The sequence below is a fragment of the Neodiprion lecontei genome, chromosome 4 (genome assembly GCF_021901455.1).
Source record: "Neodiprion lecontei isolate iyNeoLeco1 chromosome 4, iyNeoLeco1.1, whole genome shotgun sequence".
In the NCBI taxonomy this organism is placed as follows: Eukaryota; Metazoa; Arthropoda; class Insecta; order Hymenoptera; family Diprionidae; genus Neodiprion; species Neodiprion lecontei.
Genome location: NC_060263.1, coordinates 9,143,900 through 9,164,309, shown reverse-complemented (window position 1 = coordinate 9,164,309; position 20,410 = coordinate 9,143,900). Strand labels below are relative to the sequence as shown.

Sequence of the window (20,410 nt, the reverse complement as noted above, 5' to 3'; positions counted from 1 at the left end):
GGTATTTGCGTACTGTATACATAAACTGTGAGGAATTTGTAAATTTTAGATTAAACAGAAATAAAATGGACTTGACAATTTTTCAATCCATTGCCATAAAGTAGGGTATAAAAATTTGGATGCATTGATTTCTTTAGAAAAACGGTAAGTATCCGTGCAAAAATTTCACTACAGTGAAGCCACACATAAATTATGGTGTTCGCGTGGACCGTTAGTCACTTCACTAGACCTCCACTTGAAGAGAAATTTCCAGACAAGATTGTGTCACGTTTGGATATTAGTTTGATGATATATAGAGTGTATCACGGAGATAAAAATTTCCGCATTGTTATGTATCGCATTGTTCAACATCTTTAACGAAGTTTTGCTTATTAAATATTGTACATACATTCACAGTATATAGGATATTTTTGAATGCGACTCAAATTGTACATGTGAGTTGTAGTAGAATGTTGAATAAAAAAAAAAAACTCATGTTTGAAGGTTTTTTTCCAGTGTATGTATTAATTAATGGTGTAAATGTGCGTTTATCAAAAATACCTTATATTTGTGGACGTTGACTGAAGATATATTTAACTCTGTGTATAGGCGTGACGTATATATTTCTGAATTATTCATTTGTTACAATTCGCGACTTTGGCTCATCTTCCGGCCCAGTTTTATAGTGCAGGGTTCCTTCCAGTCATGCAAGCTATAATTAATCGCCGAATAATCAATACATGTCGATACGTGCCTTTCTTATATTCTTGTCACTTGAAGCATTACGAACGTGTATATATACCTATGTATACCTAATAGTAATAATAATAATAATCACAACAACAATCACAACCAGTCCCTCCATACCCTTTCGGGTATGTATCCATAAGTGGATAGCTTTTACGGGGTAAGTGAGAGTTGAGTTGGTGACCGTTGTTATACGTCTGTAGTTGTCTTAAGACATTCAACAGAAACACCTCTATTCGCACAGGGGACAGGCAAACTGCAGAAAACCTTGCCTAGGTCTATCCGGACTGAGGATGGGTACAAACCTCAGATAACCGGTTTCGCGCCTGAACGACGTGACCCGTCTTACAATTGTTGCAAGCTGCTATTCAGGTACTTCTCGACACTTTGGGGATTTGCACCTAATTTCTTCTTTTCCGCAGGCTCATATATCCTAGTAGGATTTGTAATACACCGAGAATGACCTGGATAGCCTTCCTAGGTTATTCACTTATTGAGCTTTTACAGGGTTGCGTTTGAGCTTCATGTTGGACTCTTGTGTGCTCTGCCTATTTAAGAGGCTATTTTTTTAAATAAATCTAAACGCGGCCCTGGATCGAGGGATTGAAAGGCTGCAGCTTAATGATATTATTCCGTGTTTACAGAGATTATAATTAGGCATAATGATACATTACACCAAAGAAAGAATGCCATCTGATTTTTAAATATTTGCTCGGAATTTAGAAGATCTACGAAAACCAGTTATTTAATATGTACACCAATTTTGTCAATAATTGAATGAATTAGTTATAATCACAATGATTATAAAACATGAAGTAACATACACAATATGTTTACCAACTGGAAGTATGAAAATTAATAAAATTGTTATGCGGCGCGCCTTTTTCGTTGTGTACCTCCATTATGAAGGTATACCTATATAGTAATTATAAATTGTCACAGAGTGCTAATAGCCAGGAATTCCTGCTCCAGGGCTCGGTTGCAATGGGGGAATACAATCTCGGCGAGATGAGTCTGCAGCCCTCATCCGTCCTTAAATTACCATTTAATTGCCTGCGCACGAAACGGATTCAACCACGTCGAAATAGCATCTCGCTTCCTCTATTTGTACCTCGAGGCGAATTCACGCGCCGAATATTACAATTACAAAATATATTTCACTCTGGCAATATCGCGATCTATAGAAATAAATTATTTCTCATATTAAGCAGTGGAAAATTATTTTACTTCTTCTCTTGACTTTTTATGACCCGTTTAGTTAGTCGTTGTGCATCGTCTGGTTTCATTATAACGTCCAACGTAGATCAACCTTGCTCGGCAATTTTTACTCTTTAATTTTTTATATATTTTTTCAAATTTGATCGGCAGCCGCACTGCATGAAATTGTAGCCTAATAACGATCGCTAATAGATTACAAAAATTTCTGAACGGACTTTTTACAAAATTGGACTTTATTATTATTATTTCTTTGATTCGTTATTCTCAACTCACAACATACGTATGTGATTAATAATTTGAATCTTAAATTCGTACAGCGTTAGAAGACGCATGAAAGATAACACTCTATTCTTAAAAATCAACAAAGTATCGCAGTATCGAACAAATTGAAAAAATAGGGAGGTTGTAAATATGTAATAAAAAGTTCTTTGTCACCTTCAATCGATATCGTTAGATGAAAATTGTAATACATATACACCGAGTCAAGTCAACAATATTTCTCTGTATAAAATTCTAAGCATTTTATTAGTGTGAAAATACGTAAGTAACGCTACCAATGATTCTTATAGTAATGATGGTTTCAACTAATCAGCGAATTAATGTTGTAATCCCCTGTCGCTGAAATTGTGCACAAATCACGCAAACATAACCTCACTTTTCAGTTTCAAGATTGAATATATTTTCGGACCACTCAGTGTACTGATATTATTTTGTTGTGAAATTTATAATCTTTATCAAACACACAACGAGAGCCTTGTTTTCGGTGATACCTACCAGTATTCAAAAATATGTTCGTTATTTAACATAATTCCGTCGAGAATAGTTCTCCATTGGATCTCGAGTTAAAATCAGAATATCAATATTTTTCTCTGTATTATTTGGTCGGTGACTTGGTCTAAAGGTTTACAGGAACGAAAATATAGTAGAGTCGTAAATTTTGATATATTTGAGTGTTAACATGTATCGTTTTCAATGATTTCGTGATCGTGTCACCTTTACTTGATTTCTGGTCACGATGTGGGACGTTGAAGGTCGGTGATGAAACGTATAGGTATGTCGTACCTAAGCATATTATTAACCCTCTTGATCGTTGAAAAGACCCGGGGGTATGATGGTGTTCGTTCAACTGTGAAGATCTACACAGAAGCAAAGGCTGCTAGTGCGACGGCAGGCGACGTCGCCGAGCCAGTCTCGGGGTTGTCGACGTCGTCCTGAAGCTACGGGTTTGGCAGTCGCGTGTTCAAGACGCCCGGTGAGCAGTGGAATCAAAAATTGCAGAATGTAGCCCAGTCTTTGCTGGACATATCCGGTGATTATTATCTCTATGAACGTTTCGTATACAGTGCGAATTTCATATTTGACCTCATTTTCAGTAGATGCAGTCGAAGCAAAAGTTGGCAAGTTACGAAGTCCGAGCAGGACGGTTTCATTGCAGATCTTTGGATTGCGATTCGAGAATTTGATAATCAGGTAAGTATTGCGCCTTTAGAGTATTGTGCTCCTACGTTTCAACGGCTTCGCAGAATCATGCATTCCGCAACCTTCGACGGTCCAGGCTTTTAACTGGTTTGTACGATTTATGCTTTAGTGGTAGATTGTACGAAAAAATAGTGGCGGAGCTGTGCAAAAATTCATTCGAAATAAAGTGTTTCAAAAAACCAGGTTTTCGAAATTCTAATTCATTAGTATATTATAGTATCTAATAATTTATTAACAGATTCTACTTCTGTTATCTTTTATTCTATTGGCATATATTTTGTTTTCTCTCGGATTTGTCCGTACCATAATATGGATAAATTATAATGTAAACCGTAAAATGGGTAAAAACACAAAACTAGTAACGTCTATAAAAAGGTCATACAGATACGGCAGGTACCCCCTTTGTCAAATGTGTACGATGAAAGATAAATAAACTTATCATTATTATTAGTATCTAATTGTGAAAACGAACAAGGCTCCGAGTGGACAAAATCGTGGTGCCATTACTTCAAAAGTTTTCGATATTAGCACAATCTTACGAGGTGTTCTTATTGAATACAATATTTGAAGATATTGTACAGAGTACAGGAACAAAATTTTGACCGGAAAAATTTTTGCCAAATATTAGATTTTAAGTTGTTAGAAAATAATTAGATTAAAAAGATATTTTACAAAATGGTTGCAGCGATTAAGTTTTGCTTGGAATTTATAGTCAAGGTGTTGAGAAAATAGTATCAATTCTTGAGTCATTGGCAAGGGAAAGTCAATAATTTTGCCCTTTGCGAGGCATGTGGTGTCCCCATATACATGCTCCTCACGAGTCTCATATAAAGTCTATTTCTGCATGGTGTAATAAGATTTTCCGCTGATAGCTCGTGGGGTTTCCTGATTCAAAGGGCTGAGACGATTAGTCATTTTCCGGATTTTCGTTTTATTCCTAATCGTTGATTTACGCACGGTTCGCTTTATACCGCGATATTCCGTGGGAATGTTCCACGATCAATTTAATGTAGGGCAAATCCGCCTGCATTAATGCAATTCGGCGTACATTTTACTGACATCCGCCTGCGTTTCGGCAATTGTAAGTACATCTATCCATCGATATTGATATCATTGTTCATGATTGGCCGACTCATCATTCTCTCCAATCACGGACCACGATACAAATTCCGATAGGTTAAACGTACTCGGAGTTGTATAAATGCAGGAGGGTTTACCGTATGTCATATTGTCCATCGGTTCCATAAAATAGCCCGGTAGATTGAACTTATAGGATTGATGCGTGTAAATATTTGTAATTATACAGAAGCAATGCAGTTGCCACTCGCCTATTGGTAGGGTAAACTATCCATCCATATATCTTCCGCGAAATTGGTAATGCAATATGAAAAAATACGGGGACCAAGTAGAGCTGATAATCTAAAATAATGAATAAATTTACCATCAACGCTGCCGTATCTAATTTAATCAGTGAATCTAGCGGTTGATGGCTGACATTACGCATACCTAAGAGCTCACTTCGTATAATTCCCAAGGATTTAGAGGCCGTAACATCCGAATGATGTACAATAAGATATAACGTGTTACTATACAGGGTAGGTTATATCTGACAAATGTCCTATACAACCTATTGTGAGGCTATGAATTCGTAGTAAGACGACGGTATATAAATAAGTTTGCAAATGTCGCTGTCTCAATATAAGGCGTGTAATAAGGCTTTTGTGGTTAACTGGACCAGATTTTTAGTTCTATAACTAGTATTATTATAATTTGATTGAAGTTGTCGTGAAGTTTCCAAGCTAAGAAAACTTTCACTAGATAATTTGGAAATATTTTTTGTTCAATTGATATATTATGAGATAGACAAGTTCGCATTTCTATGAGCTTTTTTATGCGATTCTAGCCGTCATTTCGCTGAAGCAATTTCAATTAGAAATAACAGGAGAGAATTATTTTTTCCATCGAGTAGACTTGAAAAAAACCCGGATACATTGGACAGCCTGCAATATTAGTGGAAAAAGTTATAAAGTGGTAACTTCACTGTTTTTGAGATAAATGATTGAAATAATCGTGAGATTATAAAAAAAATTTCTCGGCCAAAAATACCTTTCTCATGATAAACACTTGTGCGATGACACTTCTGAGGCGTTCGAAGTAAATAAATAAACTAAACATTCATTAGCTAGAAGTTTATGCTCGCCGTTAAGATTTTGTGTATGTATTCGTGTCACTTTCAATTTTCCATTTAGAAACCATTGAAATTTTGTAGAACAATTGCGCAATTGTAGATTGTACGAAAAAAATTACTTTTTCAATTATTTTAGGCTAGAAACAGTGGCTAATTTGTAACAACCAGCTAAAATTATACAGGAAAGTTCGTAGGAAACTGGCTTTTAACTTCTCATTACTATTTTTTTTGAAGAAAGAGAAACGTTCAGCTACCATCGAGATATCATTATAATCAGCCCGAAAATAAAAGCTGATTTTTCACTAGATTCCGACACTTCAAGGTCTAGAGAATTACCTCCGACTACTTTCGGACGCATGCTGTGTATGTGTGTGCGTGGGTGTGCTATGGGATTAATTTTTTGTTCAACATCTGGTTCTAACCAGTAGACGAATGTGGATGATTTTGGTCTCAGCCGACGGGACTTTTGTGACCTTAGAAGTGACAAAATACGGTTTTGTAGTTGTAGATTTATTTGAATAGGAGAATGAGAAAAAAAATTAATTTTATTTGTTAATGTCTTATGAGCTGGAAATGTATCCTGGCAGGAAGTTCTTAAGCTGACCCTAATCAGTTCAGCCAAGTTAACCACTTGTTTTATGCTCAAATTTGACGATATACCAACTATGAAAACCGTACGTCCATCTTCGAGACGACTTCGTTAAAAAACGTAAAGTAATTAAAATTAGTTTCCGTAAACGCCATTGAAATACAGTGTGCAACAAAACATATCTGAATGTGTCCAGTTTGCGAGGAAGGCTTTACGGAGAAAAAAAAAAAAAAAAAATTAGCACATCTGCATACAAAATATAAGTTTCTTATTTATTAATTTCAAAACACATTTTGGGTTTCAACATTGACAGCAGCGATGAAAGAGGCACCGGAATATCCGGGGACTTCGTACGTACCGGAAGTTGAAGAGGCTGCGCGCAAATCGCGAGAACGTCGGCTCGTCGAAGAAGGAAATGCGGTGTGGGAACAGCGCAAAGAGGAGCTTTCGCGTCAAAGGCGTCGAGACCAACAGCAGGTATTCTATTTCTATATCACTGGATGTTTGTACCGCCGCTTTGGGTTGAAAATTGGAACAGTCGAATTAGAAAAGAAAGTCTGTGACAGGGCAAATTACTTAATTCCTACGATCTTGTGAATATCCCACGATTTATTGATCTCCGGTTGTTTCTTCTTTCGCCTTTTCCGATCATTTGTCATTATCTAACGGCGTAATTGGTGCTTTTCAGCTGAAAAAAATGCTGGCGCAGTATCATCCTTGGGGAAAGCCGGGGGGTGGCGCTCCCTGTGCGGCAACCCTCCGCAAAAAGAACGTTCGATTGTATTCGCCAGAACCGCCTCGCAGAATTCACAGTTCATTCAGGGTACGTACTTGCTTTCAAACTGTTCTATTCATATTTTCCATAGTTATTCCCCATGTCGATATTACGTGCAATCATATATGGTCTTCGACACAGGTCTGCGAACTTCGTTTCTAAAACCGTGATCACGGTGAAGCCAATGTTCTGAATTTTAGACGCTGGCGCTAGTGAGGGAGAGGTCTACTTATTGTATCCTCTTTGTTGCAAACCGCGGCCTCCGAGATTGCAGTGCTCCGGTCTTTGGTGCACAAACTAAGAAACACAGGCTTCGATACGGTCGCGCGACGTTCTATAGTAAGGGGCTCGGAGTGCCCAAACCTGCGTAGAAGTCTGTGTGTGCAACCCAGGAAGTCATATTAGGGAGCAGACATATCTCCCTGTTATGTCGGATGGCAAAAGTGGAACAGATTTGTGTACAAAGTTCGTAGTACCGATAGCACCGCGCGCAGCGCTGGTTGCGTTTGTTGCATCCGGAATAAAACGCGATGTTATTAGTGTTGCCAGCCATTAGGCGCAGTGCAACAAACGATGGCAGCGCCGCGAATAGCGCTATTGGTACTAAAAGCTTTTCAGCAAAATGTGGTGCACTTTTGTAACGTGGAGATATGTCTCTTCCCTAATATTACTTTTTAGTGCAACCAATGACTGACTACATCTCTGCAGCATCACTCCGCATTTTCAGGAGCCTGTGAAAGCACGACACGCAGTCAAAAAGGAATGTCGTATCTACTTAGATCAATCGTTATATATGTAAATAATCAGAGCCCTGCAAAATTTTTTCAAGGAATTGCTAAATGAACGAGTTTATGTATTTCCAACGTATGGTGGTGGGCTGGCCTGTTATGTTCTTCACCCTATTGCAGCACTCATATCCATTGCAATAATGCCAGAGGTTAAAAATGTTGGTTTCTTATGTGGAAGTATACACTTAAGTTGTTATTTGAGTCGAATGAAAGTAACCTTGTCACATTGAAGAAGCGTTTAAAATAGGGAGAAATGCGTACATCTCGATGAACGTGAGAAATATGAAATTTTTGGGTTTAAAATATATTTTTATGGCTATTTCTTAGGGTGATAAAATAAACAATAAAGTGTTTCATTCTATAGGTTATAACACATAACATAAATTTTTTCACCGTACTTTATGAAGCGGCTTTGACAGATAATGCGAGTCAAAAAGTGTAATTTTCATCAAAAATGCCATTTTTCGATCAAATATTTCGCGATCCTAACGTGATTGAAAGAAATGGGTAACGCCATTGCATTGAATCCACCAGAATACGGAAATGTCGGAAATATACTAAATCGTTTATTAGACGGTTTCTCGACAAAATTTTTCAGGGCTGTGTAATCGATATTGACACTGATTAGTTTGATCAGCACATATATAAGCTGATAATCACAGGAAATTTTAGAGAAAACATTTGTTCTACAAATTAGGGAAATGCGATTATTTTATTGATCGGCAAAAGAATTATCCGGAATTCCTGATTAATATAATTGGAGCAACGATTAATCGATTCATCGAAAAAAAATCGAAGTTTACGATTATCAATTAATCGCACAGCTTTAGTGTGAAATATGTATCGAGTATTAAAAGGCACTACTTCTATTGAATTTACGTTAGAATCGCATAGCTATCAGCAAATAAAACCTAGGTAATTATGCGGACGAAGTTTAGATACGTGTATAAAAATAAACGATTCTATCGGTGAAAGCAAAAAACTTTATTCAAGCAATTTTTATGAGATCTTTCAAAAAGTCAGTAGTTTAACTTGAAAATATTTCTGGGGAGTATTCGGTAATTTATCATTTTTATACCTTCTTTCGAAACCCTTGACGAAATCTTTTGGGGATCTCTAAGAGCATTCCAATTTCGATGTAGAAATTCGTTACTACGTTCGACTAATTTTATGGAACCTTACAGTCAAGCCGAGTTCAATGAATTCCAGTTTTGGTCAGAGTGAAATCATTCGAGTCAAGTCTTGAATAAGTATGTTTCTCGTGTAATGAAATTACCCCGTGCAATTAAGGATATTCGAAAGGTTTGCGATTATTTTAGAAATTCCTAATATTTTGATGTTCTTTTTTCTAGAATTTCGTAAACTGTTGAGGTACGGTGCAATTTTATTTCCTGCCGCGAGTCGATATATTAGACGAGACTGAAGTGAAATTATCCAGAAACAGTGAAAACTATGCGCTTTATGGTTTTATATCGATCCGTGTACTCTCTTGTAAATATTTTCGTCTGAACGTTACTTATGGTCATCGGATCAGCGTTTTCATGAGAAATATTTCGAGACACTTTTTTCAGTGACTATCCAAAATATCTTGAATCATTTTATATTTTGTTATGTCCAGACTCTGAGCGTCTGCGCAAGCAAGCCTGTCGTACTTTATAATTGTTATGTTGAGACATAAAGAAGACTGCGACCCATAGAAAGTGCAAAATTTAAAGTTTTTTTCAATGTTAGATATGAGGTTGTAAATCAGGGCTTCATCCTTGGCTGAGAAAAACAAGATTAATTTGAATCTCTATTTTATTGTTATAGAAGAAATATTGCTGTATATTACCTATACATGTGATATATGAATATGAACGAGCGAAAAGAATCCCGTTCAAGTGTTTGTCAAGTCTGAATTAATAATCCGATGTAGGCTTATTATTTTGTACACAAGTAAATTAATAATATCAAAATTGGTTCATTTGCTGGTATTAGTATGAAATAAATGCAATGGTAGGTATAAGCTTATTTTTTCACAGCGATCGAGCGATTCGATATTCTTTGTCGTTTAAATTTACGATTATATAATAACCAGCAAATTTCGATAAGCGAGAATTTCCTTCAATTCGACCGAAATAGGAATAATAGTAGTGTCAAATATTTCCTTTAACCTGTGAGAAAACCACGGTGCAGGGTGTAATTGAAGTAGAAACTCGGGATCTGGGGCGGGTCGAACGAGAACCGAGGAGTGAGTAGAGTCAGCTATAGCTCATCTCGAGAGGAGATAGCTCGCGATTCCTACGTTTCATATCTTGAAAGTGCTTGTAGAGCGACGTCCTCCGAAAGCACTTGACGAATGTTTCCGCACGTTGCGAAAGCGGGAGATGTGGGTAACACGAAATAAATGTTTTTTCAAATCTCACATCCGTTGCCAACCAAGATACATGCAGTGTGTGTTACATGATATAGGTATATACCAGAATATTTCGTGGAAATGTCGTATATGTATAGGCAGTTTGAGGAGGTTCCACGCTCTCGCTGAAAATGATAGCAAAATTCTCAAATAAAATTTGTTCGTTAGTTCCAATGAAAACAAGTTGATGTTAAAATGTCACAAACATTAGGGTGTTGGTTTGCGAGTGAATCTATTTCACGGTACATCGTATCGTAGTCGCAGAAGCTCGTCCCCGATAAAATTAAGTTTGTCGAAAGTCAAAAGTTCGATTTGATAAATTCTTTGAACTTTTTGCAGTAATTTTATGATACTCGTCACATTTGCTCTGGTTTTTTCGGGAATCTTATCACCATTTTTTAGTGATTACATAATTTTTTGTTACCAACCGATCAGTTGAATCGATTTTCTGGACTAAGATACGTCGGCTTCTTCGTTGGAGACATTTTCTGGCATGGTTAGATAGAATATTTCAATTGAACCGGGTGGATTGTAAGCGCAAAACCATTTCGCGGTCAATGAATGTCATCAACACGCATCATAAATCTACCTGCATTTATGCAATTCAAGATTGGCCGACTCCGTGTAACCTGAATTGCATAATTGCAGGCGAATTTACACGCATGTCAAATCGTCCATGTGACATTTCCACGACATGACCCGGTACGTAACAGGAATGAAAATTGCACAACCCACCGACATATCGCCAGCTACGTTCTCGTTTCGCCGACGATATCTTGAAATATGTTTTGCGAAGGAATCGAAACCCCAGGGCACGAACGATCGCACGAGGATTTTCCCTGATGGCGAGGTTCCTGCGACGGCTCCTCGCCGGGAAGCGAGCTCCAGTTACCCCAAAAATCAACCTCTGGATCAATTGGCTGAGGAATCGTACCGCAGGAGGCCGGAAAGACAGCAAAAGCACCGATATCGCAGACATCTTGGTGACGTGTTTTTTTACACTTAGAGAAAAAGTCCGGGTACACCAGCACTGTCAGAGATTTTCATTTCACGAACGACTTTCTTTACTACATTCTAGGGTGGTCCTCATTTAGAATGGTGACGAATTTATTCCGGATCACCCCACCGAATCAACTATAAATAATTCAAAAACAATTCACAATTTTTTTCAGATTTTTATATCAACTGTAACCCGTGACTGTAAGAGGAAGGATTTCCCAATTTAAAATACTCGTGTTTCGGATATGTTCTTAGTATATATTTTACTGTAAGAGTAATAATGTTCGAAAAAATCCACGAATGTGAGGTTCTAGTGAGCATTAGTGCTACTATCTGAGAAAAAATTTACATCATCGTACCAGGTAATATAGACAATTGCATTTTTTATAAATAAAAAGAAAAAGTCAAATTTGTAGGGTGTGCAATTCGTCGAGATTGGTTGGTACGATAATGTGATTTTTTTCTCAGATAGTAGCACTAATACTCACTAAATCTTCGCAATTACAGATTGATTCGAACATCGTCACTCTTGCAATAAATTATATGCTGAGAATGTATCTGAAACGGGTGTATTTTAAATGGTGATATCCATCCATTTACAGGCACGGGTTAGAATTGATATAAAAATCTGAAAGAATTAGGAAATTGTTTTTGAATTATTTATAGTTGATTTGGAGGGTGGTCTGAAAAAAAATCATCAACACCCTAAGTAAGGACCACCCTACTACATTCTAACCGTAGGATCTACTATTTTTGAAATTCGTAATAGTTCGTAATCACATGTTTTTGAAATCATTGAAAACCGTCCAGGTCTAGGGAAATATTTTTAAGAAATGTTTAAAATTTGCCAAAATCTTCTAAAGTAATTGAAGATTTTCACGGTCACGTGAAAGTTTTTGGAAGGTTGAAAATTTCATGAAATCTTGTGTAATAACGGTTTAATTTACTTACTCGACTGGTAAGTTGAAAAAACTTCAATTCGAAAATTCGTGGACATTGATTTTCATACAAATCAATTAAGCAGTTCCTAAGTTTTTTGTTCTGTGAAAATTTCGAGATAACTTCGTGTTTTCTTGATTTTTTACTTAGAAAAAGTTTTCGAATGTAATTATGAAATTGTTCGGGTCTTGCCTCAATCAAACATTCACATTTGCTTGAACTTGAATATGTAGCTACGTGTCGCATACACTGCGTAATAAAATCTCGGGGACGAGTCCAGAGCTTGACAATGTGCGACTCTTTTTCATTCTTCTTTAATTTTTATTATTCCCTTTTCAAATAAAACCCGCTATCGTGTCACCGAGCTTATCTGACTGTCCACGCGAGTTTTCGAGGAACGAGAGTTTGGTGAAAATGTTTTTTTTTTGTTCTGTGAAATTGCCGGAGCTGCCTCTTAGAGATAAAGCCTGTACACAGACATATACACAGTAGCTGTGTCTTATCGTTAAAAAAAATGAAGGCAATTTCAGGAATTTCGTATTTTCTATGCCAACGTTTCAAGTATTATATTATATATATATATACAGTCTGTAGAAATTAATGAGCGAATCCAAGCGACGTAGACGGGTTAAATTTATTTTACTGTTATTCAGTTCTTCAAACTGTACATTATATCCTTATCTCATTTATAAGGAAGAAAGTTTCAAGAATCCGAGTATGAATGATGAGGCTTCTTTGTTGCCTTTTTATAATTTCTCTCCAGAGACTCGTATTAGCTGTCCCGTAATGTGCAATAGTTCCTGTATGGAGAGTTGAAAAAAGTATAAAACAAAGAAGATGAAAAAAAAAAAAAAAATGGGGATCAAAATTCTTCGTAGTTTTAATTCAGAATTTTTTCTATTTCAATATAATTAGATACTATCGAGACAGAACGACGCATGACGAAGGAAGAGAAATTGCCGAGAACACGTGATTTTAACGAGAAATTGGTAATTAAACTTTCACAGCTGTAACCACGCGCACAAACTACACGCTGCACCAATATCGAGTTTTCCGACTCGATTATTCCTCCTTATTCTATTTTTAACTTTCTTAATTCGTAGGTAACGATATTTTTCGGGGAAAAATCTACTATTCTCTATTTTTATAATGATTACAATTTCAAAACAACTAAGAAGAAGCATCTAATTTTTTTTTTTTTTGCTGTAAAATGCGAAATTTCTAAGAAACAAAATCAACTACACAGGCAGCGAAAATTCATCTGTTTCTAAAATTTCTCACGTCAAATTGCATTTCTAATAATTACCGAGATCGTTTTATGAGACGGTGTTAATGAATTACGTAGAGATTCTATCGGGTGACGATCGGTTTGACGTATCCCTACATTAGCCCTGAAGGAACTCCGTTTGTTGAAGACATTCGCAGAAAAAATCGAGGTGTTTTTTTTTTTTTTTCTTCAAATATTTGCAGTTGGTATAAATTTTTTTTATGAAAATTTAGGCACAGGCATAAAGCTATGAAGATATAGATTTATGCGAAAAAGATTTTGCTGTAGGGGATATTGGCAGACGAAAATGGAGTAAATTATGTAACACATATCTTTGTTTTGTCGACATTTGTCTAGAAAACGTCGTCGTTACTTGACTAAAATTGGTATAATTATTCTCTGTGTTGGAATACACGTGTTAGTGTCAATATATGCGGAGACTGAGAAGTTATAACACATGTGAATCTTGTGAATGTATACAGGACTTTGAATTTTGAGTTACGAAACCTCTAAGATACATCCCCTTTAAGAGTTAGATGTGCCGTCAAAGCGAAAGCGGTGTTGTCACGAGAAATCGGACCAATCGATGGATTGGGTTTTGTAACATTTTAGTCTCTGATTCATCGATAAGCTGCGATTGCTAATTTATGTCGTTCAAATTTAAAAAATACATTGATGAACGTTGATACAGAAAATGAGGATAAAAGAATTCTCTGCTCATTCCGTACGAGAAGTTGTACGGAACGATATAATAGATGATATTTTTCTGAAGAATAGAAAACCGAAATTAAATACAATTACAATCGTGTCAAAGGTAACGGAAAATCAGTCTCAGAAAGTAAATATTAATAAAAATTTTTCTCAATCCATGAAGATTGAAAAAAATTTAAGAAATAGATTTCTACAAGCAGTCAAGTGATCTTGATTAAGAGAGTGACAAAACATCGACAACGTTTAATCTTTTTATACAGATTGCATACATTTGTATTCTCAATAATCTGTAACAATGCTAACGAAAAAATCCGCGTTGTGTATTATTCAACCCGTACCGTTTTTAATAGTGAATTTTTTTGATCTCTTCAACTTCACGTATACAGTTTTAGAATAAGAAAATCATCCGAATCGGAAAATCGCTAACACCGTACGATATTCTTCAGAAATGGTCGATGAAGGGGACGTAGAATTCCCACGAGCACGGAGTGAAGTATCGAAGCAAAGTCTGGGTGTATAAGCCACTCGATGAAGAGGGTAGAACTAGGATAATGATGAAAGACGAACAGCGATGCGGAACGAGCATGATCGAAGTAAAGGAGGTTTTACGCTCGGTATAAAGAAGAAGTTATACCGTACCGCGGAATTTTCACTCTTTGGTCGACGGGGCCAGTTTTGTTCACGTGCAGTTTACGAGAGCGATATTCTCGTAAAATCTTCCATCGGTTACATAAGCACGTAATATATTGTGCATTTACCACCTGCCTGCAGATATTAGTTTATATAACACGGATACACTGACAATAAGCGTTAAAGTATTTTCACACCGGAATATAAACGATGAAATTGCGTTTTTATACGGCCTTGACCGTTCGAATCGCATTTTCAATTGATTGAGATTTTTTTAAGACGGCTATCGACTCGATGCTTGTACCAATGGCCGTGTAACTCGGTCGTAAAATGCAGAACTTATACGAGCCTTGCAGGTACTGTATACACGGTATAAGTGGTATACACGCTCTCGAGCAACGCGAGGAGCGTCATCGCCTCTTAAATTAAACAACCGGTACCTGGTTGTATTTTCAACATTTGCGACCGTGGAGTTTTATCGACGAGCCACGTTTTCCGCCCTTCGCTTTGAACACGATTTATTCATGCCGGCCATTTCTCTTATTTCTCCCCCCCTTACTCTCGAGTATAGCTGGTATTTTAGTTACTGATTGATCGCTTATAGTTGAGTAGATTAACTGATCAATTTGTTTTTGGAATATCGGTGCGGGTTTTCTTCAATCGAAACTGTTTAATTTACGGGGAAAAATTTCTTTGTGTAAGTAGTTTTCTAATGACAACGATATTTTAGGTGTTCTATCGAGACATCTAAAGCGAACTTGACGTCCACTTACTACAATCACTGAGAAAGTTGTTTTCTGTAAAACTTATTTTTTCCCCAAATGTTTGACCACCTCAGTCAAAATAGGGGTGAGGCATGGCGCAACATGCGCTTCGTTAAGTTGTCACTTGTCACTGAGAGAAATGTTTGTTTTCGGTTTGTTTGAAACAAACGGATTAAAAAAAAATATATATATATATGGTACAGTTAGGTCTTTTACTTCGCCTGCGCGAAAAAGAATTACTTGATTAAATTAAAATTTAGTAAGAAACAAAAAAAAAAAAATTCTGTTCCACTGCATTCTATTCTGTGACTGCATAAAGTTTATCTCCGTCAATTTCATACGCGTTTACTGTTATCCGTGCTTTTATTTCTCGCAATTTCAGAAATTCGTTAGCCTGGGAAAATACTATTTTCAAAGTTTTCCGATTTTCGATGTGGAATGGATTCGGTCACGTTGAAATTATTTTTCATATTTTCAGTCCAGTAAACAATATTTTAATTTATTGATAGCTCGTAAATTATCCGTGACAGTTGTATAAACAGGTAAAAATTACCTCATTTCACGTACAAAAATTATTCAATTGCGGTCTAAAAACTTCAGTGAATCTATAAAATTGAAATATGTATCAAAAAATGTTATTTTGATATTTGTTTTTGGATGCATTTTCCATATGCGAATAACAATGTAATTAAATAAGCCTTATTATATCAATATAGTGGCGCTCGAGAATGATAATTTTCAGAACTTGTAAAGCATGTTGTTCCGCATCGTCTGGCTTATACGATTAAGGTCTTTGAAATAAAATCTTGGAAATCTGGAACGAACCTTATTTCTTTACAACTTCGCAACTCCAATTTACCACGTGTTGCAATATTCACTTATTGTTAGTAGATACAATTTATTCTTCACAGCTTATATACATGTGGTTGTGTTCACTACGATTATACGATTTTACAATTTTTGGTTCGCTGACAAGTATCGTTCGATAATTTTTTCCCACGGTTATTTACAGTCCAATTCCTGTCCCGCCCAAGAATTTTCCTCATTGTCAAACTTGCGATTATGTTATAATTGTTTTTCAGGGTTGGACGATCCGATCGCCGCGTATTGATCGAAGTGACATCGACCCGCTGGCTATTACGGATACGAATAAATTCTACGACGCAAAAGCGACTTACGGTATTACGTTCATGATACTAAAAATGTAGAGACATTGACGTAGCTTAGAAAAACAGCAAATCTTTCACCGCAAGTATGACAACTTTCTCCACTTGGGACCGTTACATCACTGAGAGAAATTTTTAGTTCCGGTTACCGCTCAGTCCTTAACTATTTACATTTTTTACCACGATCGAAAAATATATTTCTAGGTACAAAGTGAAAATTACTTTTGTAGCTGTTACCAGAAAGTCTAGTATCTCTTACTATTCTTTCTCATTACAATCACTGTTACCATATTTTCTTGTAACTGCTGCGAAAATTTAATGCCTGTGCAAGAATAAATTGACGTTAAAGCCTTGTTTAACTAAAAAAGTAGAGTAAACGTCAGAAACTGATTTTGCGTTGCGATTACCAAAATGATCGCCAATAGCGCAAAATGGTTACGCGTACCTCGTTTTCCGTCATTCCAACAATATTCAAACAGTTTTTTCAACGATACCTGTTTTACTGAATATATCAGTCACCATGTTTCCATCGTTCATTCTTTTTTTTCGTTGCAGGGATAAGTCCCGATCCTTATCCGGGACCAATGCCGCCTTTGGATCCGAAGAATAGATACAACGAGGACGTCGAGGTTTACAAACTTACCGGCGGCGTTGAATTGGTACCATTGCTCACAAGCAGTAGGTACCAATCGCATCCTCAAGCCATTCGTTACCTCGCGACAGACGCCACGAGGCCGGGTTACACCCTCGAATCGTGAGTATCGCAGTACCGTGAAATCAATTAATTATTACGAATTATTTACAGCACATGATACGTACACCTTTGCTCTGCACGGTTGATACTAATTTCTTTGAAGCCGGTCGTATGAATTGAATAAAAAGAAAATTGTTTCCGCCAGTCACAAATGAAGTTTGAAAAATGGATTACTGCTTTCAACTGATTTCTTCAAGACTAACGATAAGAAGGATTCGCGCGCTTTCGGATTTTTGAATATATTTGATGAATATTACTGACTCAGACTTCACCGTTTTTGACTTTATCCGTGATTGAACAGATTAAAACTAGTTCTATTTCTTCAATATGACAATTAATATTTCAAGTCTTTATGTTAATTTTTTTTCACGCGTTTAAGTTATTTTCAATTTTTACATTTAATGTATATGTTTTTAAAATAGTCATTGATTGTTTGTGGAACGCGATTTTTCTTATGGGCCGACTTCAATTCACCTTACAGGTCCCAGATTACACGATCTTCGAATTTGAATGTGATGTTTGACATTGTTTTTGATGTTGTTCTTTTTAACTCTGGTACATTTTTATGAATGTTTTTATATTTCCTAAAGCCAAAATTGTAAAATTATTTCCTCGATTCACAAATGACGTTTGAGAAAGCGGTGACTGCTGTCATCTCGTTTTTTAAAGATGTATTCCTGTGCTTTGTGAAACATAGTTACATTTTTGGATGATCAGTAATGGGTATTGTATGAATGAGTGAACAATCAAGAGACGTAGAATTAAGCCAAAAGTCTTATCGGTTAGTTTGCAAAAACATTGTCTACATTGGGTAAATATTGGAGCTGAACTGTATACAGGGCAGTACGTACCGTATTGACCTGGGTTTGATCCTTGACCTCTCGGATTGGGCCCGCGATTTTTTATGTGATTGTTCTCACTGTTACGTCCGTGGACGTCGTTTATTCGTCGGCGAATAGAATTAGCGGAGTCGGCAAAAAGCGAGTGGCGTGGGCCAGAATGGAAATAGGATGACAGGAATGAGACGATAAGGTTGCTGTAAGGATCGTGGGAGAGTGACGAGATTAGGGAGACGTTTTTTTCTTCTTACTGTTTTCAAGCTTTTTCCGAAAAAACCTTTTTTTTTTAAATTTAGAAGTGGGAGTCATTCCACCATGGATGCTTGTTGAAACATTTTCGTACATCACGTCGTATTTTTAAAAATTTTTTTAAATTGTTCGGAACCATTTTACCATTTGCAATTTTGTTTTATCAGCAAAATAAAGAAGAAAAAAAATCTCTTGAGAAAAATCTATAAAAAATTTCAAAAATCCAGTCTGCTATACGAAAACTTGTCAGCAATCATTCGTAGTAAAATGACTCCCGCTTCTAATTTTTTTTGAGCGTTCTTTTTTTCGGAAAAGGCTTGAATCAGTAAGAAGAAAAAATCTCCCCGCTCCGGCTGTAAGCTTAAAAATTTTGCTACCCGAGGCATGATTTATCAGAATTTTTTCAGATTTTTAAATTATGTTGATCAATAAAATCGTTTTAAAAAATTTTATAAAATTCGAAGCGAGTTCAAAAAATCTAAAAAAAAAAAAAAAACCGAATACCTTTCGAAGTGAGAAAAATCATATAAAAAATCACGGGCCCAATCCGAGAGGTCAAAGATCAGACCCAGGTCTAAATGATATGGACTGCCCCATACCTATGTTCGATTGTGTTACAATCCTGCTACTAATAAGGTAGTTAATACAGTGGAAAATATAATTCATTGATGTGCATTAGAATTCGCAAACGATAATACGGTAGAGCGAATCACAAATGCGGTGAGTGATTCCCCGGTAATTCTATCTGATCGTACTATGTACGTTATACATACGAACTGAAGTCCACCTCTAATTGCCTCGATACTGGCTCTGTGGCAATTCCCATTCGCAAGTATACATATAGATACGGAAGAATGCAGATTACCGGTTTGGCATGTTATGTGCCTACGGTTGGATTCAGAAACTCTCACCGAACAAATTAGTAGTTTAACCTTCGCACACATTGTCGATGAAACTAGTCTGCACATGTGGTAAACGAGACTGGTGATTACATTTGTGTTTTCTGGGTTGCAAATGTAGTTTAACGGTGAAAGGAATAAATGTCAGTATAAAATTTCTAAGTTGCAGGATTTTTGGGTATTGTTTATCTAAATCTTGCAGGGGTTTTAGGAGAGATTTTGAAAAACTTTTAATACGTTTTACGGGGCACGAAACACATGAAGAATTTTCATTCAATTTCACTTACCAAATATTTAGAAAGAATTCGAAACATCCGAATGCCAGACTTCTTTTGAGTTACGGCTTCTTGGATTTTCTACAGTTGGCTACTGAAGAGAACAAAAAGGTGAGGTTACCTGCTGTGACGGTGCTGTAGGAGGATTCAGGATCCACGACTTTTGTGATTTTTTTACTACATTTGTGTGTTTTCCTGATTGGCTTCGTCGATTTCCTTCTAGATAATTTTTTTACATTCCACGATTCTTGCACAACGTTAATGTTACGACGCTGGGCAGCCGTATTCTTCACAATTTACACATAAAATAATTGTACTCCAACGCTCCACACATTTTTTAGACGATTTTCGGGATACGAGTAACTTTTTTGATTTACTCGTGTCGAAATTTGAACCCCTACCGTTTGTTTGTTTATTTAATATAGGAAGAAAAAGGGTGAGTTTGCTCAGTCGGTAAAGGGAGGAGTACCACATGACCTTAAAGTGAACTTATTCCGCAGCAATCTCATTATAAGTTCTCGTGCGTCCTCGGTGATTTCAACCCAGATTTGTCGTCTACAACTTACGACTCGGCTTACCTTACAAGGATCCCTTGGTAGGTCGACCTCTCCGATTTCGACGTACATAATTCATACATGTTCTAGTGCATCGAAAACTAAGAGAGGCACGTACTTTTTTGAATCGGTTAATAAACGGTTTAAACCAGTGAAAATGACCCTGAAAAATGGGCACCGAACGGGGTAGTTTCTCAGTTTCGCAT

At 36.6% G+C, this 20,410-nt stretch overlaps 1 protein-coding gene across 1 annotated transcript in view; it reads left to right on the top strand.

Annotated features, from left to right (window-relative positions):
* The first annotated feature begins 11,109 nt into the window (after window positions 1-11,109).
* Window positions 11,110-20,410, top strand: part of LOC107222970 — a 32,962-nt gene continuing 23,661 nt past the window's right edge. Inside the window, exons 1-3 of the mRNA XM_046737406.1 lie at window positions 11,110-11,141; window positions 16,551-16,647; window positions 17,190-17,388. Of these exons, the coding sequence (XP_046593362.1) occupies window positions 17,219-17,388 (170 nt within the window). The 5' untranslated portion in view covers window positions 11,110-11,141; window positions 16,551-16,647; window positions 17,190-17,218. The remainder of the gene's footprint in view (window positions 11,142-16,550; window positions 16,648-17,189; window positions 17,389-20,410) is intronic.